This window comes from Xiphophorus maculatus, chromosome 12, assembly GCF_002775205.1.
Source record: "Xiphophorus maculatus strain JP 163 A chromosome 12, X_maculatus-5.0-male, whole genome shotgun sequence".
Lineage (NCBI taxonomy): Eukaryota > Metazoa > Chordata > Actinopteri > Cyprinodontiformes > Poeciliidae > Xiphophorus > Xiphophorus maculatus.
The window spans coordinates 19,582,983-19,610,167 of NC_036454.1; the positions used below are offsets into that span (position 1 = coordinate 19,582,983).

Below are 27,185 nucleotides of genomic sequence, written 5' to 3' on the forward strand. Positions count from 1 at the left end.
CAACAAAAATACTTCCTGACTAAACCACAGGAGCAAGCACTAACAAGAACAAAGCCAGATAGTGGTTTCCAGTCAAGGTCGGCAGAACCTCGACCTCATGCATGGCACACAGCTCTGAATTCTTTACTCCCCAAATGTCAGTATCTTTATCCCACTGCTGAACTTGGTACACTCACCACTACCAAAGATAATGTAAGAGAAAGAGCAAAGAAGAAGACAGAAATGAAAAAGGAAGTGACTGCATTTCTAATTAAAACAGGAGCTTTCAGGGACAAGGATGGGGTCCCCAGGGAGTAACGTGGTGTGATAAACTCACTCACCCATAAACCTCTTTTATTTCTTTTATTTTCTTTTTTAAGGGTCGTGATGAAAAATTACCAGGATCCTGAGCTACCAGATTGAAACAGAACACTTCTGTCACATCATTTCACCTTAAAGACCACAACCCATTTTGCAAACGTTTTAAACAAGGCACTGTGTTGCCTGCCATCCTATTTTCCTGCCTGCGTCGATCCCAGCCTGTCTCCGTTTGGCTCAATAAAAAAGGGCCCCTGCTTTGATAGCACTTCTGTGGAAAGTTACATCTCTGACAATGGGGATAAGAGGCAGATAGAGGGATGCTCGAGGATAAAAGAAGACTATTAACAGCCTCTATACATTAAGAAAGCTGTTTTCTATCAGTCATTGCTATAAAGGGGAGAATATGAAGGCTTTTTTTTTTTGTAATTCCAGACAAATGATAATCTGAGGCTCTTCAGTTGTAGTTTGAATTTTGTACCCTCTCACAAAATATCAGAGCCAGTGAAAGACAGCAACAGAGTGGCGACAGTTCCCCGTGTTCTCGCCACTGTTCACAAGCATCCCTAGAGAGCTGGAGAGGCTATTAACTGTGTAATAATCGCTGGATGTTGTAGTTTGCAATCACACAGAGGCAACGTGACAGACAGACAGATAGAGGATGATTTTTGAGGGCCCAAACATATGGGTAAAGTGCTACAAACAGACGCCCCAGATGGGATTAGAAATTTACACATACAGTATGGAATCCATTAAAAGTCACAACAAACTTGTGTTGTTGTATCTGGACTAAAACTGAGAGGATGTTATTTTCAAAATAAAGTCCAGCAGGTAGATCATCTTTATGGGATGCAGAAACTTATATAACCCAACTGAGCGAAATATATAATAGACTTTATTGTCACTGTGCATCAGAGTACAACAAAACTATGGACACAAAAGAGAAAAAAAACATTCAAGAATGCAAATATGTACAATAAAAAATAGGAACAACACACAAAAATGACAAAATAGTTAAAAAAATACACATAATCTAACTTCAGATAGTGCATGCTCATCAGAACAATTAGGATTTCTGTCCTAAGTTACCGGTTTTCCTTTTTAAATGATTTGTATCCAGATTTCAAACAAAATTTGACTCGGTACTTGTTGATGTTTTTTCTGTGATTTTGTCATCTGCATCTCCAGTAAGCCAAGCAACTGTGTAACACACAAGTTTTTAGCAATCTGGGCCTATATACAAATGCACAGCTTGCAAAATTGTATTTAAGACTGTGCCTATTATTTTATTGATGTAACAAATCTGTGGTGTTCCTTAAAAATCTAAGTGCCTCCTTTGAAAGACAATCTGTCTTGTCTTCTGCAGCTTCCTGTCTGCCTCTGTCAAGTGGCCTGCTCTGCATACTGTGTTCAGACAGCTTTCATGGTGAGGTTGAGCAGCTGGAACAATAGACTCAGGATGCAGCAATTAGTTTTCATAATCCAGGACATCCACTATAATAATCCCATTAATCTAATTACATCAATATTTTTTTATTTCTTAAACTTTTCTCCAGGAGTAACATTCACCTCTCTGTGAAGCATAACCCTCAATGACCCCCTAACCCAGCATGCAGCTTGTGTTTATGCTGATTACTTCAGTTAAGTTCAACAGCAGTGATTGGTCAACTCTATCCAAACTCTATTTTAATAACAAACATGGCTGACAGAACGTTTTTTGTTTTTTTTTAACATTTCGGTATGCGAGTAATTTAAGTGGAGTGATGATAAATGGATGTTTTCGGCTCCTTGGAGAGTTTAATGGTTTAACATGGAACAAATTACCACCATAAATGCCAGATGCCAATATTGAGCAGACAGAAAAGACATTTTACTAAGCTGCTGAATGATCTTATTGTATTTCTAATGCATTTTTCACTGAATTTATGTTTGAACAATCTTTTAGACAAGAATGTGGGTCTATATGTGGCTGTTTAAAGTGGTGTCTGTCTGTTTTGTTGTGCAGACATTATGTGATGTAGCATACCACATTTGTTTTACTTTTGTATGGTTTCAGCACATTAAAAGGTTCATGTGCAATCTTAGTGCAAAATATTTAAAACAAACTTATTTGTAGGGCTGCAACTAACGATTGGTCTAGCAATAGATGTTCTGCGTGTGCATGAGAGGGTTCCCTCCAGTTAAATCACTTTCCTCCCACAGTCCAAAAACTTTGCAATTAGTTTAATTAGTCTCTTTAAATTTTCCTTCGATGTGTGCATGGCTGTTTATCATGAGTGTCTCTATGGAAAAAGAGTTGAAAATTATCAACAGCTTTGCACAGCACATCACATATTCTGTGCTTTGGATCCATGTGTCCCTATTAAAAATACATTCTATTCTATTTTATAAAGCATTTGGAAGAAATAATCTACTCAAAAACATTCAATAATTTAATTTTAAAAAGTAATTGTTGTTAGTCGCTGCTTTACCTGAATCATAAAATTTCACAATGCTTAAAGTGATAACTTCAGGTGAAGAGTGACAAGACACAAGTCGATTGAAGTGCGTGTCAAGTCGCATGTATTTTTGTGCACTAAAGATAAAGCAGCGTCTGTTTTAGGTGATGTGTAGCCAGAAATTTTAATACTCTTTTTAGCTGAGTTGTCTCAAATTAGAGCAGCAAATTAAAGCTGACCCGGAGCAGCTGCAGTTGGGACAAATGATCAGGCGCTGATCAGAGACTGTAGCATCATGAAGGTCATTGGTGAGTGGCTGTAACACTGATGAAATACAGGGTAATATTTTAATGTAGACAGCTTTGATTTTATTAACTTTAAGTACTATCGGTATCAACAACGCCTAAAGTCAAGTTAGTATTGGGGAGAAGAAAATCCTAAATAAAAAAAAACCCAAAACAGTTCCATATTGTTTTTCTAGAAATATATTTATCCTCTGGGTACAATATTGTATTTATGCTACAAATTGCAATCCTGTTTGTTCTAATGAGCACATCTGTGATAGTTTTCAGAGCCAATGAACAGCATACCAGTGTATTTGTGTATGCAGATTTATTTTTATTGTAGTTCTCCTGTAATGCGACTCACAGAGAAAGCCAGAGTGGCAGCCTGAATTGCTTCTGTCAGATAAATGCTCCCAGCATGCACTGCTCTGCCTCAGTCTGTCAAGTACTGCATTGGCAGCCTACTAGAAAGATCCTGAGGTGTTTCAGTTGAGAAGTAGATGTGTGTGTAGAATGATAATCCTTACCTAAACCAACAATCCATTATCTTCACCAGATTGACGGATGGCAGATGAACTAGAAACTTAGCAAAACGACATACGGTATATCGTAATAGTATTAAAACTACAAGTTAGCCATTTCACATACTGACTTAGAAAAAACAAAGTGAAGAGTTAAATTTGGGAGGGTGGGGGGATTACATGGTACAAGACGTGCTCTAATAAAAGTTCAGAAATAAAGACCCTCCAAGTATTCTTGTGCCTCCCAGGCAAAGTTTGCTTTTTGTTTCGCAAACACAGAGAAAGGAGGAAAAGAGGAATGTGCATTATGTGCTGCAATGCTGCTCAGTCAGGACCACAAACCCAGAGCTATGTGGAATGTGTCCTCTGACAGCCAGTGACTGAAACCTACACTCATTGAACAACTGCAGTACACAGTCAGTGGTTGTGTACTGTCACTTCCAATCAAAATCAAATGCAGACCATAACACAGGTACAGACAGAGGAGGGGGGTGGGAGTGCCATCTGAACGCTATGGAAGGTATTCTTTGGACACACAGGTGTGAAGACTGCCATATACTCTGTGATATGCTGCCACAAACACATGCAGGCTGGTTAAAGTTGGATATCAAGGTTTCATGAAACATTAAGGGTGTTTTTTATTTACTTTACACAGGATAGAGGAGATATTGTTGCCTGCATTTTGGGAATGAAACTACAGTAGAAAGTACTGATATACAAATGGCGAGGCAAAGTTTGCTTATTTTGAGGATCTAAAAAGATATGATTGACACAGTGGCAAATATACATACATACATGTCTGTCTGTATGTATGTACATGTAACCAAACATACATACATACATATTTCACACACCACCAACACATTGTAGAGAAATCCATAAAGGCCAGCTGCTTTCAGAGCTCTACATCTACATGGGCTAGATGCCAGAGCCCCTTGTCTACAGGGGTCCATTCTAAGGTCAATACGACAACACTGTAAACTAATGATCCAGCAAATTCCCTCAGTCCCGCTCTGTCTCCTCCTCCTTCGTTTTCCTCAATCTGTTGCTACTCTCCGTCTCTCCCACTCTCCGATCCCCTGCTGCGCCGCAGAAATGAGAAGCAACTGAGGGCTCAGCAGTGGCGGGCCTGTTCTGCTTCTCTGATACAGACCACAGATAAACAAGTCTGCTTGTTAACAGACAACAAAACTTTGCCTCGCTTGATTTTCCCCCCTTTTCATCTAATGTCTCCTTGCTGCCCATTCCTTTCTTCTCCTTTGTGGCTTTTGCACTAACAGCCGATCGACCGTGACTTGTACAGTGAAATGTAAACACAGATAATGAGCTGACCTGCAGCAACATTATTTGAATTATTAACTGGGAAATGTATACATTATTTGCAGTTTTTTTTTTCCTCTCTTATTGTGAAATTTAAGATGGTATCAATGAATATATATGTAGGCAAATACATATAAGAAGTTTATATACTTTTGATATATTAGGGTTATACACTTTTAATTATTCCATCAGTTTGTTATAATATGCTCACTCAAAGTGGGTAGAATGGAATATGATTGCTGAACAGCATTATAAGTACATTGATTTTCATGTGGTCAAATTTTCCTAATTTTTAAAAATCAAACAAAGAAAATATTCAAAACCAAAATAAATATGGAGAAACAGAAGTTAAAACGTTTTTGAGGACAGTGCAAGAAACTTAACATACTCATGTTTTTATCTAAACTATTCTATCATACTCAGGTTATAAAGCGTGCTTGTCCTGCTACAAGGTAAAACCCAGTCTCAGTCCTTCCCTTCCTTTAGTTCCCATCATCTTCCCATCAACTCTGACGTCTTTCTCTGCATCTTCTAAACAAAACCACTCCCACAACATAATGCTGCCACCACCACATTTCACTGTGGGGGTGTTCATGGTGATGTGCAGTGTTAGTTTTAGACCACTTGTGTCTTGCATGGAACTAAAAAATGCTTTCATTTGGCCAGAGACGTCCATAAACCTTTTGCAGGTTTTCCCAAATTCCCAAATATGTTGGAATTTTTTTTCCCCAACATATACTTTTTTCTTACTGCTCCTCAATAAAGGTCTGATCTGTGGAGTGCAGGACTACTACAACAGATTCTTCCACTGGAGAGGTTTTGGCAGTATGGCCACACAAGAAACTAAGAGACGATTTCGGCATATCACGAAAGAATGAACAGTGTTCATGTACAAAAAAACGTTTATGCGTTTTACCTATTGCTTGATATTGCTGATAAAATATAAGTTGTCATCAATATCAGTCACACTGTTTTCTTTATAAACACATACAGATGTTATTTGTCACAAACCCCATGATATGAAGGCATCGCTGTACGGATGTGTCTCTAAGCAACTTCTACAGAATAAGTATCATTTCCTTCCAGCAGAGATGCAGTGTTCACGGGAAGTGTCTTTCTGGCCTGCAGCAAGCTTTCCATCACTGCCTCAGTCAGAACACGCAATAAGCCAGTGGCAGAGCAGAACCCACTGTTCAGTCCTTTTTATATCGATCTAGAGCAAAGAACTTGGCTAAAGGTCTGAGATGAATACTCATCTGTTTACCTACTGGATTCAGAACACACAACAAATGACCAACAGTCATTAATCGTGCATTAATGACTTTTATAGACTTCTCCTTGGATTTTACCTAAACAGGAGACACAGAAGCATTTTTAACACACACATATAGTATATATGTATGTTTAAAAATGACAGTGTAGCAAGTGATTGACTTCCTCACAATCCAAGTTCAGTCCTCAGTTCAGGAGGGTTGAACACTTAGCCTCATCATTAAAGCATCACCCAAAATAAAGAAAAAGGTGAATCATAGAACTTCATAATAACAATAAAATGGATATCTGTTCAAATTCAAGGGAGCCAAAGGGTGATTTTCGATATTCTAAAAATAAAAATTTAAAACACCCTTGTCTATTTTAAATCATCATACTAATGGTAGTCAAACCTCACTGAGAAACTGTCTGATTACCATCAATATTTCACCTCAAGCAAGCTTGGATTATTAAAGTCTTTCCTCAGGAGAAAGAAATGATTTCAAATAGAATTTGCAAAAATAATTTAATCCCATGTTTCTTACATAAAGCAAAAAACATGATGTTCATATAAAATGAGTGTTTTCATAAGTGGACCACAAAATTAACTGGGGTGTCTTTTTTTCCGTGTTAAACTTGAACCAGGCTATAATCAAACAAAAGATGTAAACTGCAAAGTAGGAATCAGCTGCAAAATTTCTGTGTTGTATGTGACCATGGTTTGGTCACCTATTATAGGTGTGGGAACTTCACTTCACCTTAAAGTTAACTATATGAACTGAAGGCTCATGCCTGAACCACCAAAGTTATAGTATTATGCTGGGCTGCTTTTCTGTTCCTTGGTTTTGCAACACTGTGTAAGAGCCTTCTGCGGGCAAGAAGTACGTCAAGCTGCGTGGGTTTGCAGGTACACCAGAAATGAGCAGAGAAATAAAGTCACATCTAAGGCCATTCTGTCACTACTGACTTTTGTCGCTGACAATCATACAGGCAAGTTCAGTTAGAAATAACTGCTCAAGAACTGCTCATTATTTTTACCTAAAAAGAATTTGATAAATGAATGAGAACTAGTCCATGTGACTGTGAATTATGTGTGAACTTATAACAAGTTCATGTTAAGGGTAAACTGGCACATCAATGATAATCAGTCTGGTCAAATTCTCTTCAATTACTGGTCTCACACACCATCCACCCTGTCAGAAAGGTTAATTTACTGCCTTAATCTTTAATCAACAAACTCTCTTATGTTGCCAGGTTTACTCTATCCTTCCTTTAGTTGTAAATCACCAAGTGGATTTTTCAAGTTTTTAAGTGGTGTAAAACAACAACAAAAATTGTATTTCAGGCAAACACAAACAAACCCAATCCTGGCGATTGCCTATATTTAGTTTTGTTCGATTCTCATTCCCCTTCAGTGCTCCGTCTAGGATTTCTACCATTGTACTTGTTAGGATTTCTACCAGGCCAATCATTGAACAGAAGGAAAAGTTGTGAACGATTGGTGTTAATTTTCTGTGCTCTTTTTGAATTGCAGTCCGCCTCTGGTTGTAGTTTGGAAATTATGGAGGAGGAAGTGAATGAGCTCACTCAGTCTGCGTTGGCCACATTTCCAAATACCAAGCAATTAAAAGCAGGGCAAGAGGAATGTATAAGACATTTTAGATATGGTCCAACTCCCCACGAGGTTGTTTACACTTTAGAGCATGTGCAATTTCTGGTGAGCTGTCTTAAGCGGATGCATTACATATATCACTGCCAAACGATGACAACTGCATAAAATCAAATCCAATCATTTAAAACTTTAACACAGTTCACACATCCAGCAAGCAATAGCCCAAGGTACAAACACTTTGTACAAAATAAGCCTAGAACCATGGGCTGTTATTTAGCAGGCTAATAAACTCTAACATTTCTACAGACTTCAATACGAACATATTTGTTTCTCTACAACTTAAACCAAGGGTGTCCAAAGTGGAACCTTTGGGCCATTTGTGGTGCTTTGACTGAATTTGAGCAGCGATCTCAAACTACAATTCAAGAGTGATACAGAATTGACCCATCCAGCACAGGCGCTCGATGCAGATGGAGACCTTTTATTTGTAATAATAGTAAAATTATGACAGAGATAGTTTTATTAAAATGGAAAATGTTAAGTATGACACAAATATAATTTCTTTAATAACCAGGTTTTTCTAATAAGTAGTACCATGTTTATCCAGTGACTTTTACTGAAAAGCTGACTTTGCTGCACCAAGCTTTTATCTGATTTATTAAACTTGGCTAAACATAGCTAACATTTTTGAAAGAAAGTGATCCGAGATGTCTTTCTTTTAATACAATTTTTTTTTTTTTTACTTTTTTGATCTACAATAAATAGCATCCCTTTCCTGCAAAAAGGACAACTTTATTTACTTGATTTTTTCCCCTTTTTTTAGGTTTGTTTTTATTTTTTTGGTCCTTGAGTACACTTGACTCAAAGTTTTGCCACAAGTGACAAAAAGTTTAGACACCCACAGACTTAAACAAAAAAAAAGTTCAACAGGATAATTAAAAATGCACATTAATATATACAGATGTACTAGAAAATTGGCTAAATCTAAAATGTTTATATCGGTGCAGAAATAAAGGGCACTAAAGAATTAAAACCCACAGCCTTACAATGGTGATACACTAAAATGTTTAGCCTCTAGCTCACAGAATCAGACATAATACATCACTGCAGGTTAAGTATGCATAATAACAATAAACATTCTTTTATATGAGCAACTTTAAGAACTACAATACAAATAGCTGAATACAGGGGCACTTATATAAAGTTTTCCAAAAGGTGAACTGAGGAAAGGGGGCACTAAAAGCTTCAGGTTGGTATACTAAACCCAGTGATTTTATGATGCTGTAAAATCTGGTAGAGAGCAGAGCTGCGATGTTGTGATAGCTATTAAAAAGTTTAAATGCTACACAAAACAAAAAAGACATAAAGAATAAATACTTATATAAATACCTCACTTATAAAGCTAAGTAAAAACAAAAAACAAAAACTTACTGAACAATCTTCTAAAATTAGTCACGATGTTAATTGGGTAATTTACAACATATGCAAAGAAGTAAAAAATAAAAAAATAAAAACATTCCAAGTTTACGTTTATCATTCTCATGAACAGATGTTTAAATTGTCAAGTTCCCCTTTTTACTGAAGCTACAATAAAAGCTCCTGTCTGATGGGCATCCTGGGTCAAACTCAATTTGAAGATAATTAAGCGCAGCTCATACATAATAAACACAAACACCATTTCAGATATTTTCAGGACAGCCGAACAGAACAACATCTCGGTCTGCTGCCACACACTTCACCCATCGCTGCAGGTGAACTGACCGGCGTTGTCTTAGCGAAGCGACCCCCAAAGAGCCACACAGCGGCTTCTGGGAGCCAAACGCTCCGACTTTCTCTTTGCTCCAGTCGACTGTGAGCGAGCAGAGTTTCGCTCCGCATGCTTACAAATAAACTATTTATGCAGCTACCATCAAATCCATACCAGTGTCGCAATGCAAAAAATACACCAAATAGAAATATTACCAATACATGTTGGATTACAACATTACAACACGGAGGAAAGCAAAGGCGTCACAAAGAAGGACGCTGCTGGATTTCAATTAAAAACGTCTTAGAATAAATAAATTTTAAAAACCCTGTAGCTTAAACTAAAGACGGCTTTCTAACCTTCCATCCCTACCACCGTCTTGACCTCCTGACAAAATGTCTATATTTTCTTAAATAAAGGAAGCGGTGAACTTTCCAGGGCTTGCAGAGCGCTGGGCACAGAGCTCCGTGCAACTGAGTGAGTCTCCTTGCGCCCTCCCCTGCCGCAGCTCAGTGTGTGACTGCCCCCCGGCCGCTCATGAACTTCCCTCACAGCCGCTGTTTCCTCCCCCATAAATAAAACTTACTTTTCTCTGGCTTGGCTGTCGGACGGCACGTTGCTGCTCTTGCCTTTGGCGTACATGCTTACAGAGAGCCTCCGATTGTCACGCACCTGTCAACCCATCACAACCTCCTTGGGCACAGCCCCGTCACCATAGCGACACAAGCAGCGTCGACTCCCATTGGATGTCCCGCTGTGCAGGACCGCCCGCTCGCCAAACAACCACCGCTGATTGACAGTTTTAGCCCCGCCCACTTTAAATTAACCCCACCTCTCTCTCTCTCTCTCTCTTACTCTCTCTCTCTTCTTTCTTTTTCTCCCTCTCTCTACCCTGTAGATCTGTGTCTCTTTCTGTTTGTCTGTCAGCGTCTCTCCCATTCCTTCAGTGACTGGAAAAGCTTTACTGACATATAGAATCCGGCACACATGTACTTCTAGAAAACATGCTCCCATCTGCAGTACCTCCCTCATATTCTTCACTCTGAGCCTAGTGGGGGATTTGAAACCGTCCAACAAGGATTTTGAACGACTGGCTTTGGCTGTTCCCTTTATAGTCAATCACACCCTCTGCTGACACACACACACGCAGCACAAACAGCACATTTCCATTATTGTTTTACACACAAGTGTAAGGTCATCCATTAAAGTGTGGAGCATGGTAGGAACCAGACAGAAAAAGCATAGTTTATATATTGCTCCTGCAGTGTGAATGGATTCTGGTCAGTTCCAACCTCCCTTTTGCCAATTTGTACCCCTACTTTTTTCCCCACATGTTGCAGTTTGTTGCCATCATTGCTTCATCCATTTCAGGTTGATTTCAAATAAAAAATATTAATTTAATGTTGTAAATTGTACCACGTCAAAATCCCAGCCGTAACACTGTGTTGTACTCTGGCTGCACACTACTTACTATTTGAAGGTTCATGAGATGCAGCATAAAGCTATTTCAGAAAACTGGTTGATCACTGACTGGTTGAAAGCTTCATACACGTACCTTCACTGGAGAAAGTTAAAGACTCACCTAGCAGAATTTTCCAGTTCAAGACAGTTTTAGAAAAAAATCTAATTGAAATGTACAGTACATACTGTACATGCTTTACATGTTATAAAAATTTGTTCAAACATTTTGCATGTGCAATGACCTTAAGCATACATGTTGTGGATGGTGAGACTATGCAGCAGATACCAACACAAAACATTTTGATCAACATGAAGACAAAAGCAACTGAAAATGTAGGAAATGTGTAGCAGAGAATTATACAGTATCACTCTCATGGATGTACATCACACCATTTGCAACTTGTTCAAAAAATTGAGAAGCACCTCTTTTGATGTACGTAAGTGACACAATAGTTTAAAGATTGAACAAGTACTTTTGAGAATTTAAATTCTGATCCAAAAAAAAATAAATGACCAGAGCGACTAAGAAAAATGCACCTGAGCTTTTTCCATAGGGTGGAGATGCACCTATATCTATGGTTCTCATCGTTCCAGATAGAGTGAGGAGCTCCGTCATTTGGGTGGTCTCAGACCAGAGCAGTTGCTTCTAGACACTGAAAGGTGTGATTTGATGTGTTTCAGGTATAGAATCAGATCAGAATGATTCCTGGATGCCTTCATGTAGAGGTTTTCTGGACTTGAAAAGCCAGAACAAGTTGGAAGGACTTTATTATGATTGTGGCCAAGCAACACCTTGGGTTCCCCAGGACTGAGTGACGCCGGGGAAAGGAAAGCTGGAGTTTTCCTCCCGATCTCAGTTAAGTGGAAGATAGTTGATGAACAATACACCAATTGCCTTACAACAATCTAACATCTCCAGAACCAGTGGTGTGGGTGTGCTTTCTGATATGGAGCATCAAGTGCTGTGTCATGCTCCTGTCCAGTTTGGCAGTTAACAGACAAGACAGTTCACTGTGCTGCCATAATGTACTCAAAATAGTTCATCCAAGAAAAAGGGATACAAGAGAGAAAGATGAGCAGAAAAACTTAGTTTGATGCCATTTAAATGTTGTGAGCAAGACAGACTGTCATACAAGGTGACTGATTCCCAGACAGAAGTGAGTTGTGGGAAGACACAGATTGTTGCAGTGTGATTGTGTGAGCGTGCGTGCACTAAGGGTACAGCACAGGGGCAGCAGTGTTTATGCTTACGCAATGCTCCTGCGATGTGACCTAGTTGGAATGGATGTATGCTGCCTCATTCCCTCCTGTTTTCTCTCTCTGTGCCTGTCTCTCCCTCTTCCCCTTAATGTCTCATCCATTTTTTTTCCTGGACTGAAACATATCACGTTCTCTCTTCACCTCTTTTTGTTTCACCCCTCTTCCTCCTCCTCAAACATGCAAGCACAACGCCCAAACCGCGACCCCGGAAAATTAAAAATGTAAAAAAAATTTGTGTTTCAGACGATCCCAACTTTCGGTTTTGGGATCAGTCCCCGAGGGTCTATCACCATGACAACCAATCAGAGGTGATAAGCTTGAGTTTCAGAGGACGGAGGAGGAGAAAAGAAGACAGACATAACAGAACAAACTGAACTGAAAGTGGAATATAAAGAAAATATAAAGGTTATTAGGTCATCTTTGGGAAAATATGTCGCAGGCAGGCAGGCAGGCAGGCAGGCAGATAGACAGATAGACAGATAGATAGATAAAACTCAGTAAACTGTAATTCATATTCTTATTTGTTGAGAATAAATCTAATAGTCAAATTCAGTTGTTTGTTGAGAAATTCCTGCAAGATATTTATTCCTTTGCCTTTTCAGTTTTAGTGCCCTACCTGACTTTTTCTGAAATGCAGTGAAACCATCTACTGCAGGCGGTTTTGTGTTGACCATATGTCAAGTTTTGCTGACAGGAGGACATTCTGTACCAACCTTAAGAACAAAATAATTGGGGCCTGCCATGCAAAGCAATGGCAGGAACCTATTACTATTGTCGGAGAGAAGCGTCTCTTTATTTATTTTTCTTCCGTAACCGTTAATGCGGCTCATACCGCTGGGTGCACACCTACAAATGAGGTATCAAAACGTGCAGAAAATTCACGCCATGATTGCTATTACTTTTGGTGGGATTTGGGCTTAACGTGGCGACATAATTCGCAAAAAACTACGAAAAAAATCCCATAATAAATCAATGGGAAAAATCCTAGAAATACCCTATTTTTGAGGATTTGCTGTGTCGTCACAAATTCACCTAGAAATGCCATTCAAATTTCATTTTGTAGATACGTCTGTGATCTCTTCGAAAGTGAAGACGGCTCGTCGATACCAGTTACGGTTTGTCCACAATTTGCCTCTAAGCGACCCAAAGTTTCTCATTTTTGGTCATATTAGAGTGACAGCCGACCTCGGATCAGATATGGGCACAACATTTCTTTCTCTCATCACTGTAAATGCTCTGAGTGAGGTACAGATATGAATCTCGGGACTATCGCAGAAGACACATTGAACTGTCATACGCTTAAAACGCTTTTCGAATATGTATTACGGTTCCCGAACAAGAAGGATTTGTTTCCAATGCTTTTTTTCAGTAAAGTGTGTTTGCTCAAACACACTTGTGTGTTTGAGAGCTCACAGCTCAGAGCTCACACCTGCTGAGACCATTATTTGCCATAGCAACGGAACTCAAGAGGCTATTGGCTGGTGATTTGGACTACAAAAACGCATCACTGTAGTTCTATCTATCCTCAGTTGAAACAGATCAGGACTGAGAACTGGCCTTTACAACTACTTGCTGCTATGGGCTGTATATAACTGATTTAACTCAGTAACTGTTACACATGGGATTAGTTTGGAACTTTAAAATTAAGCATATTGAAAATTTCACAATAAAAGCCCTGAATATTTTTACATGACGTAATTGCTCTTTTTTGGCTTTATTTGACTTTTTCATCCAAAGCACTGTTACACATGGTATTAGTTTGGCCCTTTAAAATGAAGCTTAACAAAAATTTCAAAATAAAAGCCTTGAATATTTTACATGACGTAATTGCTCTTTTTGGCCGTATATGACTTTTTCATCCGAAGCAATGTTACACATGGGATTAGTTCGGAACTTTAAAATGGAGCTTAATAATAATTTCAAAATAAAAGCCTTGAATATTTTACATGACGTCATTGCTCTTTTTGGCCGTATGACTTTTTCATCCAAAGCAATGTTACACATGGGATTAGTTCGGAACTTTAAAATGGAGCATAATAATAATTTCAAAATAAAAGCCTTGAATATTTTTACATCAGGTAATTGCTGTTTTTGGCTTTATGTGACTTTTTCATCCAAAGCACTGTTACACGTGGTAGTAGTTTGGCCCTTTAAAATGAAGCTTAACAAAAATTTCAAAATAAAAGCCTTGAATATTTTTACATGACGTAATTGCTCTTTTTGGCTTTATTTGACTTTTTCATCCAAAGCACTGTTACACATGGTATTAGTTTGGCCCTTTGAAATGAATATTAACAAAAATTTCAAAATAAAAGCCTTGAATATTTTTACATCATGTAATTGCTCTTTTTGGCTTTATTTGACTTTTTCATCCAAAGCACTGTTACACGTGGTATTAGTTTGGCCCTTTGAAATGAAGCTTAACAAAAGTTTCAAAATAAAAGCCTTGAATATTTTTACATGACGTAATTGCTCTTTTTGGCTTTATTTGACTTTTTCATCCAAAGCACTCTTACAGGTGGTATTAGTTCAGAACTTTAAAATGAAGCATACTGAAAATTTCAAAATAAAAGCCTTGAATATTTTACATGAAGTAATTGGTCTTTTTGGCCGTATATGACTTTTTCATCCAAAGCAATGTTACACATGGGATTAGTTCGGAACTTTAAAATTAAGCATACTGAAAATTTCAAAATAAAAGCCTTGAATATTTTACATGACGTAATTGCTCTTATTGGCCGTATATGACTTTTTCATCCAAAGCAATGTTACACATGGGATTAGTTCGGAACTTTAAAATGGAGCATAATAATAATTTCAAAATAAAAGCCTTGAATATTTTTACATCATGTAATTGCTTTTTTTGGCCGTATATTAATTTTTCATCCACAGCACTGTTACACATGGGATTAGTTTGGCCCTTTGAAATGAAGATTAACAAAAATTTCAAAATAAAAGCCTTGAATATTTTGACATCATGTAATTGCTCTGTTTTGGCTTTATTTGACTTTTTCATCCAAAGCACTGTTACACATGGTATTAGTTTGGCCCTTTGAAATGAAGCATACTGAAAATTTCAAAATAAAAGCCTTGAATATTTTTACATGACGTAATTGCTCTTTTTGGCTTTATTTGACTTTTTCATCCAAAGCACTCTTACACGTGGTATTAGTTCAGAACTTTAAAATGAAGCATACTGAAAATTTCAAAATAAAAGCCTTGAATACTTTTACATCAGCTACTTGTGTTTTGAGCATTATATAACTATTTTAACCCAAGGACTATTACGCATGGGATTAGTTTGGCCCTTTGAAATGAAGCATACTGAAACTTCCAAAATAAAAGCCTTGACAACATTTTAAATCGTACCGAATGGTGCACGTCCGCCTCGCTTAACGTTCTTGCGGTTCTCCGCGTGCCACTGATTAAGTCGCGGCGTTCTTTGGCGTCGACGCCGATTTGTGGCGTGACGACGCCGGGCCCATGCCCGACGGGCGCGCCTTGGCAGGCCCCGGCTAAATTTCTTCCGAAATTTTCTAGTTAAAGTAAATTCTTATGTTCTCCTGATAGTCTACTACAGTCATCTCAAACCTGCAGGTCCAGAGTTATGTGCAGTTCTTTGACCTCTCCGCCGTGGCTCTTAAGAAAAAATCTAATTAGAAAAGTTTGTAATTATAAAGGCAATAAAAAAGGGTGGTTATACATTTTGTGATATATCTGCATCAAAAATTTGCAACAGAAGGGTAGCAATGGTAAAAAGCTTTTGGAAGGAATTTTATGGGGGGTTTTGCTTCCGTCTTTGTTTAGTTTAAATTCTTTAGCTTTCAGAAATATTTTCAACACGTATTTATAAACTCGGTCTTGTTTTATGGCTCTAGACAAGATACAAATACCAAGGTGACCAGAGCAGGAATGAAGCTGGCAGCCCACCAATTGCATGGCGAACTTCTACTGCCATCGCCCTCAGGGTCACATGCATAATATAACTAGACCCAAAATTCATTCAAGATTGCACAGTGGACCGGTTATTAGGACTCGTACCTCCAGGTACTTAATCCCAACAAACTAACCAAAACATGCATGCTTTGGTTAATTTGCTGATTCAATCTGCCATTAGGTGTAACAGTGTGGATGGACGGTTGTTTTTTCTGTGCGTTACTATTATGCCCTTTAATGGATAGGTACACTGTACAAGGCGGGCTCCATCTCTTTGACATTGACTTAAAGAAGAGCATTAACTTCCCATGGCCTTGCAACGTCAGATCTGCATGAAAAATGGATGAATGGATAAGGTCTTTTCAGTCTTGTCATTGGTAGCACTAAGCTTAGACAATGTGCACTTGATCTTTGGAATTGAAAGATCAAGTCTGTCTCTCAATCCTGTTGTGTCAAATCAATCCAGGCCTGGATCACTTCATATTTGTCCAGCATTATGTAAATAACCCAGATTGGGTTGATTTTCACCCAGAAATGTTTACAGTGATTGGAAAAGTAAACTGAATCATCACATAGTCATATTACTAGAATATTGAGAGATATATATTTAACTAAAATAAACTGTAGGAATATGATTACTATTATTATTTCTTATCCTTTACCAGAGCATTTTTTATTTCCCTTTTAATGCCACACACCTTCCCCATCTTTTCAACAACTGCTTTGGAGTTTTGGCAAACAGTCATTGTTAACTGAGCCTGTCGATGGGCTATGTAATCGTATATTTCCACTGAGAGTGTCAGTTAGTGAGGACGCTAATTAGCAAACGATTAAGCCTTCACACTAAAGAGCTTCTTGAGATTAATTGTTCTGGAAGTTTACAGAAACATGAGGCTCAAAGAATAAATTTTGCTCCATTGTGGACGCCTTATCGCCTTTTTGTGATTTTCGGTTTTGGTTCCGACAAGGAGCCAGTAATAGTGGTTTTCCTCTTCGCTCAGTTTAAATCAAGGCGTAAAAACTTCATTTCACAGTGAGAAGTGGGGGAACTACTCTTTCAAATGCAAATATTACCAGCTGCACTTTTAGGATCTTCCAGCATAAACTCACTGATAGAATACTGTTGGGTTACATCGTCACAATTTACAGATTGCCATGTATGACTCACAGTAACAAATATGTACAGATGTGGTGACGACAGATGCAAGAAGAAAATGGAAAGGACACAGAAAGAAAGAAAATAGCCCCTTGATCATAGCCTCCTCTGGTCATGGGGCATCTTGAAACTGCCTCCTCCAAACAACATTAGCTGTTCCCTCCACCCTCTTCTGTCTGCTGATAAAACACCAGCCCCAGCCAGAGCTTTCTGTTAATGACGGAAAAAGTTACAAATCCCTTACATCTGCCTGTAAAGACTAAAATTGGATGGTATGAAAACTGAAAACTTCCAATACAGCCTATATAAATAGCTTGCCTCTAGAGGTGTTTGCTGCTTATCTACAAAGTCAACTTGTAGATAAACTCCACAGTTTATCGAACAGGATTCAGCATGACAGCGCACAGCAGGAGGTGAAATAAACTCAGCATTCAAGAAAAAGATGTTTGCTCTCAAAGTGTGATGCAACAGGAAAGCAAGAGATGAAAATATTCTAATAAGTGTGAATCCGAACCTCGCTGATTGCGCGAAATGAAAAAGTTGACCGGTCTTCTGTTTCCTGCTGTGCCAACCCCTCTGTTCTTATGCTGGTTCACTCAGCAGATTAACGCATGTCAGGTCTTTGCAGGGAGTCAGCCGTCTGAGACGTGTTTAACTTGGAAGACTAGTTCAAGGTGGCGTGTATTACACATGCAGTGTCACACATTGTGCATATTTCTGTCAGTGCCAGATTGAGTTCAGCACAAAGTCAGACATTCATAAAGAAAAAAAAAAAACCTAAACAAAACCAAACACAGTAGTTCTGAAAGCTGAGCAAAAGCATTCTCTGTACATGTGCCTCTCGTACAGCCAGCCACATCTGCTACTGATTTCTAAAGAGATGCAGCACATCCAGCTCTTAAGGTGCTTTGGTTGACAGAAGCATAAGAAACAGGAGATCATAATAAGAGATGGGTGCATAAACTTATTGTCTATGTCACATATAATGATTCATATAGAAACAACAATTTAGAGCGTCTAGTTAACCTAACAGTCATGTTTTTGGACTAGGATAAACTGGAGTCCCAGCATGTACAGGAAGCACATGTAAACTCCATGTAGGAATACTGCAACCAGGATTTATGCTCCAGATCTTGGCATACCATACAATTTGTGCAGGAATAATTGACATATAGACCTGCTGCCTCATTTCTCCATGATTTCTTCGCTTTGCAGGAGTTCTCCAACTGTGAGTTTTTGTCTATGGAAACTGAGAGGGCCAAATAAAAAGTGACAATAGCAACTGTGCCACCAGTAATTTTTCTCAAAAATTTTTTTGTGTCCCTCACTGTATAAATTGGTTGTCTTATTCTAAAAGTATAAAACTATACTGCCATAAAATAACATAAAAAAACTAATATATTTTAATTTCTGAGACAACTTCATCTCAGGTGCCAATTTTTTGTTTGTATATAAAGAATTATAATAGCTGTGATGCAGATGTTTACATAGCCTATGAACCTGTTGTAATCATTACATTATTAGAGTGAACACTATGGTCACAACTTGTCATTGTGATTCAAATATTCTGCATGTAATCTATCATCTTATCAAGGAAGCAAAGAATCCAATCACTGTCATTTCAACATGCAAAGCAGACGTTTTGGAGATTTAATGTCTTAAGTTAATTACACTGCTGACATGAAAGAGCATTTCATCCCGGGAATAAGTTGAGAAAAAGAGCAGTTGAGCCAAGCTGGAAAACTCCAACACAATTAGATGCATGCAGAGCCCTATTCTGAATTCTGAGCAGGCTTTCCATCCGCGAAGCTCCTGATGATCTGAGCCGAGGAGAGCGTGTGCTGGGTGCTGATGTGACTGACAGAACAGCAGTGGAGCGCTGGTCGGGCTGCCGCAGAGGACTCTGGGTAATTAGGCTGCAGATGAGTGTGACCCAAAAAACAATGCAAGAGAGGAGGAAATGGATGAGGGCATCTGTTCGTGCTTGTGCGTGTGTGTATACAGAGAGGGAACCTCTTGTGCTGCTGGTCTAAAGCACATTTTTGGATTTAGCAGCACAAAAAGGACAACATGCCAAAGGACTGGATGCAGTCTTCACGTGGTGCATATGTTTGTGAGAATACTGACCTTAATTTCTTAATTTCAATCCTTTATTAAACGTAGCAACATGTAAAACTAATCCAAGCATTCTCCTTAAATTCTAGCACAGCAGCTTTTTCCCCATGTGTGCTAACAAAGAAATCAGCTTTTCTTTTATTCCTGTTTGTCCGAACTTGCTATTTTTTAATTGTTAGAGCACAATTCAGTTATTATCAGTACTTTAAAAGATTAAAGACTGAGTTTCATAATGTATGTAGTAACAGAGGTATACAATTGTGTCAGAAATTTCCTTCAACATTCTGACCCCCAGTAGTTATTCTTGGTCAATCGCTCAGCTTTGTAAAGTTTTGTTTGTAGAGGCTATTTAGTGTACAAGCCATACATACCGACTCTACACTGCAAGACAAGCCTCTGCTTGAGTGATGGTTACCACTATTTCCTCAAGTGGCAGTAAGGATGTGTGAAGTATATTGTTCAAATAACATTGGCACAGCTAGCATAATCAAGTGTTTCTTTCACTTAGCCAAATAAAAATAAATAATGAACTGAGCTGTAGCAATACACATGAAGATTACATGAAATATTTTAGCTTTTAATGGTCACAATTACAAACCGGGATGAATAAACAGAATAATCTGCTTGCAAGAAAATCACATGGGGGTTTAATTTAAATCTACACCATGTCCATATCTGCTCATTTTATTTCAAATTAGTTTACTCTTTTTCTGTTATATTTACTGAAGGAATGGAGGTTATTGCTTTTTGGACATCACCAGGCCACTGAAAAGGCTGGATCTAGGTCTAATCGTACCAGTGGCGGGCCGTGCATTTCACACCTAGGCCTTCAGTAGTGCTCCGTCTGAATCAATCCAACCCTCAATAACTATTTTATGGCTATAAAACCTCTACAGCTGCGACACACATAAAAAAGGCATCAAAAATAACTTGATAAAATTGCAATATTATTTAGGAATATAGCAACATTTTACTCACCAAAAATCCTGATTATTTGTACACAAAATCCATCCTCCTTTCCTTCCTCAAGAACATTTCAATTACTCTGTTGTGCAGATTATCCATGCGTTTCACTTCCATGAAGATGTCATTTTCTATCGCCGTCGAAGCTAATGCTGGAAGTCGAGCCTGAACTGTCGTATTTCTGGCATAAGTTTTAGTTATACGACTGAAAGTGGCGGACAAATCCTTTTCCCGGTTGTGACAGGCTTGCTAGCTTCGGAGTTGCCCGACCTAGCTTAACAACGTCCAGCTTTTCTTGAAAATGTCTTTGACAGTAAATCTTCAACCAAATCCATTTCTTCTCCTCCTTCACCCATTGTGGGTTGACAAACCAGCTATTAAATCAACACAACAATATCTTTGCTTGTGCTGCTCGCTACAGATGCAGTTTGCTAGCTGTGGCTAGTACACTCTTTGACTAGCCAATCAGAGCGTGTGAATACGCTGACGTTACGCCTGCTAGAGGGCCTCGCCAACTCAAAATCTGATTGGCTGATGCAACAGTTTGGTCGACATTTATTTTATGCTACAGGGCCTCCAGTCAGATTTCTTTGACCCTGGCAACAAATAGCGGCTGAAATGTGATTGGTTAAATGCTTAAATATGAAAATACACGTCTGGAAGCAGCGCAACCAGGGGCCTAGCAATGAAAGGAAGCGGACAGACCATTTGGAATTATTTAATACGTATTCATGGACAAAATATAATTAACATCAGTCTGTGATTCAGATATTTTTAGGCCAGCAGAGAAGGCCTTGCAGGCCCCGACGGCCCACCACTGAATCGTACCGATAATGCCTCAACAGGTGTGAACTAAGGATATATTTTCGAAACTGAAACTGCTTAAATTTTTGTCTGACCCTGTCCACTTTTTAACCTCCTTAGTGGTTGATGGCATGCTATTCTTTTAGTGGAAATTGAGTTGTTGCTGCATAAGCATCTTTTCCATCAGAGCAATAATTTGAAAAGGATGTCTAATACTTTTGGAAATTTTGAAACTGATTAGTCACCACTGGGCCTTTTAAGAACTAGAGATGATGGATAATCTGGTGTCAGAGTCAGCACAGTGGTTGTGCTCCAATATCAAGCACTTTCTTTGAAAATTTGAGGGATCAGCATGAATGTGCTGTTTGTGTCAGAGTGACCAACACAAGCACACTGGCTGAGTGGTAACAAATACAAGTTGAGGAACGAGATGACACCCCACAGCAGTGTGTGACCAATCTGCTGTAGATCATGAAGAGCGGTGTCAGGGCTGTGTATCATTCTCCTACTGTGATCTCTGTTTGTTCAATAAATTTGTTAAATAGCCAGTTTGACTAGTTTCTGAATTTTGATAATTTTATCCAGGAAGCGCCACCAAACCCAACTCAACAGCAGAACAAGCTGTTTGGCATTGACAGAGCTGACTTTGGAGGTTTTTCATAGGCCCAACTTACAAATTGAAACCACAAACACACTTCCTTACAAGTGTGGCACTATTTCAAGAAAAATAAGTAAAATTTCCAACCACACAGCATTTATTGCCATGAGGGATTGTTGCAACAACAAACAAAAATAACCAAGCAAACAATTTCCCTCACTTTTTGTGCTAAGTATACAAAGATCACTCATTAAAGCTGCAGTATGCTGCAGGAAGTTCAAACTAGTTTTTACATATTTGTTGAAACTATCACAACCTTACCATTATCTAAGGGGGCACCACTCCCTGCCAACCCCAAGAAAGTCGGCATGCAGTAATTGAAGGTATTCACAGTTAAAGTTATTGACTTTATTATTGGGCATAACTGATGCAAGCATGCGTCATTTAGAAGCTATGCCCAAGCCGCACTGCTAGTTTGGCTAGCACTAACTGATTGTGAATTTTCTAAGCGCCAACAACAAACTTGACAAAAACTGAAAGAAAACGTGCGCTTAGCCCTCATGTGAACGAAGTCAGCTGCGTTTGCATACGACTTAGCTAAGTTATGCGCTTCCACATGACTTTGCACCTTTTTATGTAGGTGTGCAAGCACACATCTTTCCTCTTCCACAGTAGACAGACAGCCACAGAAAAACAATTGCAAAAACTTTCAAAATAGGAAGCTACATCAGGGTTTTTTTAAATGTGCCAAATTTTATTTTGATGGCAGCACTTGCTTTCCTCCAAGCAGCAGCAAAAGATTTATTCTTCTACTTCTGATTCATCTGGCGAAGGTACAAGGACCTAGGAGTTTTTATTGCCCAAGACATGTTCAAGTACTTCTTCAATTTCTTCAATAGTTGTTAAATATGTTTTGTTTATATTAATGGTCATTACTCAATTGCTCTTCAGACTTATTGTTGTTATTAAAGAACGGCAGATTATCTGTTTCTTATTACACCGTCACAGCATAGTGGTAGTTTTAACAATATATGTAAAAGAATGGATTTCTCCTTTTACATAGTTAGTTAGTTACTTGCTGCAGATTTAACTAACATTTCCAGTGTGTTGTAAAATAGTACAATGATTTTCTGACTCGTATCTTTATTTTGGTCCACCATTATTTAGTTAGTAGATAGTGGATTTGTAACTGTTCAAAGTCCCCAGAAGGTGAATCTAAATCAAATTAATGGTTTTAGAAAAATAATATAGCACTGGAATTCTGTAAATATGGTAGTCTAATGTTTTGGATTTATAACCACTGAGCACCGCTTAGTCCACTCAAATAAAAGAAAATGTAAAATAAAGGTCAAACTTGGTATTTGGGAAGACTGATGTGACACATTTTCTCAGTTAAACCCTTCTATAATCGGTACCAACCAATCGCCACACATGCTGCTGGAGGAATAAAGGGAGTCGTAATGTTTTGCAAAAAGCTTGAGTTACAGCCAACAGAAAAAGGAGAGCGGCTCAGCTTTGCCTGTGGAGCGGCAGTGTCTTCATGCTTCACTGGCTGCTTTAAAAGAAAGTGTTGCTCTGTTCCTCACCGAGGTCTTTGGAAGGTGAACGGTAATTGCTTAGGGAGGATTTAGAATGACGACGGAACAAAGCACCTCCTTTGTCTTACAGTCCTAACTCTCATGATTTAAGATGGAGCAGTGATTCAGACACAAACTACAGACAGTAACATGAAGCTCTTCTTCGTGCGGCTGTGTGAGGGAGTTTGTGTGTTGACCAGAGACTAACAGAAACTGATTTGCAGACTGCATGGTATTGTTTCTGACTCATTAGCTGCTGCGCCGGCGCTGTGCTAACATGACATCATGGTGGCATTGGCTTTTAAAGTCTGACCACAGGGTATGATGCTCTGTTAGGAATGACTTCTTTCAATGTGACTTCATCATGTAAATCTAACTGGAAACCCCAAACAGGTCGCCTCCATTGTCTGACTTGTGCATAATAAAGTTGTTGGAAAGACAAACAGTCGGGTGGTTCAGAAACTGGCTGACTTAATCAAATCCCACGCAAAACAGAGGAAAAGAAGTATATGAAAGACATGCTTTTATGGATAATGTTCTCAAAAAAACAAGAACAGAGAAAATTGTTTAGCATATAAAGAACGTATAATACGCACATATAATGTGCTGCAAATTAAAAAAAGGAAAGAAGCAGACAGAGGGAAAGGAGCAACAGAGGATGTGAAAGACTGGGAGGCGAGACTGTTAATGCCATCTTTTCCTGCTCCTAAATGAGCCTGTCTACGTGTTAATCAGCCAGAAGCTGACAAAGAACCGGGTTCTGCCTGGTTGTCGGATCTTTCAGCACCCTTCAGGAGCCTCCTCTGTCCCGACCAGCATTGTTTGGGAAGAAGAAAGCTATCAGAGGATCTGAGCAAGATTAGGGCTGCCAACTGTTCCCTCTGTGGCTTCCTGTTTTGCCGCAGGAATTCTTTTAGCGGGTGAAAAAAAAAAAAAAAGAAAGAAAAGCCACATAAGTGAACAAATCCAACAGATTTAACCCTTTCCTATCCAGCAAAACGCTAGATATGTAAAAGTGCTGGTTTGAAAAAAAGTCCTCTAGGTTAACAAAGTCTACAAAATAAATTGTTTCATATTCAGAGGGTTTTTTCTATTTTATTCTCAAAGTGCATGGAACATTTTATTTTTTTTTCAACGCCACATAATCTTGAATTATAAGGAAAATGATTTGTAGTTTTTAAAACTTTATTGGGTATTTTTTCATACCTGTGTTTTGCCACAGATGACATTTTGCATATATGCAAAATAGGCTCACATCATGCCAGAGCACCTTTCTTCAGATGTTTGCTGTGTATCTTCTACTAGTATGTGGTCATTTTAACCAGGGCATCTTCTTCAGAGTTTCCTTTAAGGGGGGCTTTCTTTTGGTCTCTCCTCCATTAAATCCAAATATGTGGAGTGAACAAAGAATAGTTGTCATGTTAGCAGATTGTGAGCTATGCATATCTACAGTTTTCCCAGAATTACCATGGACCTCTTAGTATTACTCTCCTTGTCATACTTTAAATTTTTGGGGGAGCCTAATGGATGAAAAGTATTCCAATCTTGTCTTAAAGAACTTCACAACTTTCTCCCTGACCTGATAATGTTTGGTATCTCTGATGGTACCTGTTCACTAATGTTTGCTAACAAACCTCTGGGCCTTCAGAGAAGAGATAAATTTATACTGAAACTGAAAGCCATTTCAGAGGACTCTATATACTAACTGTGTTACTTCTGAAAGCAGTTAGGTTAATTTGATTTTATTTAGGGGCTTCGGAATAAAGGGGATGAAAGGCAGATACTCCACATTTTTCAAGATGGTATTATTTGTAACAACATGTATCTTTCTCCTACTTGCATCTGCTACATTGTATTGGAATCCCAGTAAAATTACATCTAGGTTTGTAACTGTAATGTGACAAAATGCATGAAAGACAGAGAAGTATGAACTTCTTTAATGTACTTTCTAGAAATTCTGAAAAATTGCTTTTATTGTTATAAATGCAAAATATATGAGAAATTTGACCACCAAATCTAAAAAGTCAGGCGTGTGGTTCATCTTATATCATTCTGTTTCTCTCACTCCATCTATGTTCCACTTTACCAAATTTTTTTTTGTCTTGCAGTGCTTCCACACTACCTCCTCTTTCTTTTCCATCCTCTCTTCTCTTCAGCCTACTGCTGCTCACTGTCAGACTTCTTCATTTTCCTCCAGTTTTTACCCACCACCTCCTGCTCTCCCCCTTCCTCTCCATCTAAATTGCAAATAGCAGCAGTGCCGACTGCCAGAAGAGCTCCTCAATGTCATTAGAGCTGACCCTGTGGATTAACCAGCGGAGGGAGGTGCTGTGCAGAAAGTACAGATCAATAAAATGCTTATCCTCTGGGCTCTTTTACTTCACTGTGGATTTAGATCTAACTATCTCAAATGTTTACTCCAGTCTTGAAAAAGCAAGCAGCCAAGGTTATAAGTGGCTGGTGCAGTTTGAATATTAGTAAAAAAGAATAAAGTGTGAGGAGTGACAAAAGGAGGGATCTCTATCATGATCATTTGGCTGCAACGGAGAGCTTTGTAATAATGACTGAAACAAGTTGCATGAACCTGAGGGATCAATCAAAATGCCAGTCACTGTTGTCAGGATCAACCAACTATTTCATGAGAACATTTAAAAGTGAAGATGATGAGCTATGTGTCGGCGTGCATTTGTCTGTGGACCTAGACGCCATTATCAGAGACTGATGAAGCTACGTGCAACAAGAATGCAGTAAACCACTTTCTACAAACACATAGAAACACGCCCACACAAACCAAATGGACATGGGGAAAATTTATTGCCACTATAATTAAGTAGTCCTTTATTGCAGTAACAAGACGTCACATTGTTGTTTTTTTTATAAACCTTACCTTTATTCTTAATACATTTGCTTAGCAGGGACAAAATGTTGAGAATAAATATTGTTTAGACCATCGTCTGTTGTACAATTACGCATGTGCACGGTTTTCTAAAATCTATTGGCACTAATTGGAACCATGTGCTTTACTGATGGATATTTGGGAAGTGAGGAGGATCAGCGATGCTACTTGTTTCTCTTTCAAAGAGAAACATTGGAATGGAATGATACACTTTTTGAAATATCAACATCATAGATAAAAATATGAGAATCCTGCCTGAAAGCTAAACATTTTGGATGGTTGAGTCATGAATAAAAATCAAATCTACAGTAATCTAATCTTTTAATGTCCAGAACTTCAACTTTACAGTAAATGCTTTTTCAACTTAACTGCACTACATATGAAGTACAATGCCAATCAAATGCTACTACTGTATGTCCACACACTTTTAAAAAAAATTCTAGGTCAGTTTCATCTTGTTCTTCTCTCAAAGGACTGGACTTTGAGAAAGAGACAGGAGGTAAACTCAACAGATCAGCAGACTGTCACTGTAAAGATACTGACTTCAAGTACAATCAAGATTTATAGAAACCCATACCAACAGATGTGTTGTACCAAACCAGTGTGTTAAAACACCGCTCTGGTCTAATCCTGAAATATATTTAGTTTGGCAAGTCAAAAAAGGAGAGCAATAAAATCTTATTGAAAAAAAGTTTTATTTTTTTGAAATTGTTGTTGAAAAAAGAGCAGGTAATAGACTAAAAGTAAAGTGAAGGTTTTTGTATAGAAGACTCCTTGGAGGTCCAGTTTGTAATTACCAGTAGCATAGAATGGCGACTCTGTGACACATAGTCCATCCAGTTCTGTGCTGATACGCATACAGTTTATTGAGTATCTAAGTGTTTAGGGCCATCTAGTGGTTGATTTTAGTATTGTCAAACAAGTACAGAAATAAAATAGAAAAATAATT

The 27,185-nt window shown here is 38.4% G+C and overlaps 1 protein-coding gene across 2 annotated transcripts in view; it reads right to left on the minus strand.

The window, feature by feature from the left end:
* ssbp2 (single stranded DNA binding protein 2) overlaps positions 1-10,257 on the minus strand; it is a 57,176-nt gene extending 46,919 nt beyond the window's left edge. For both annotated transcript variants that reach the window (XM_023344339.1, XM_005804037.2), the window contains exon 1: positions 10,057-10,257. In XM_023344339.1, the coding sequence (XP_023200107.1) occupies positions 10,057-10,112 (56 nt within the window). In that variant the 5' untranslated portion in view covers positions 10,113-10,257. The remainder of the gene's footprint in view (positions 1-10,056) is intronic.
* Between the last annotated feature and the right edge of the window lie 16,928 nt (positions 10,258-27,185).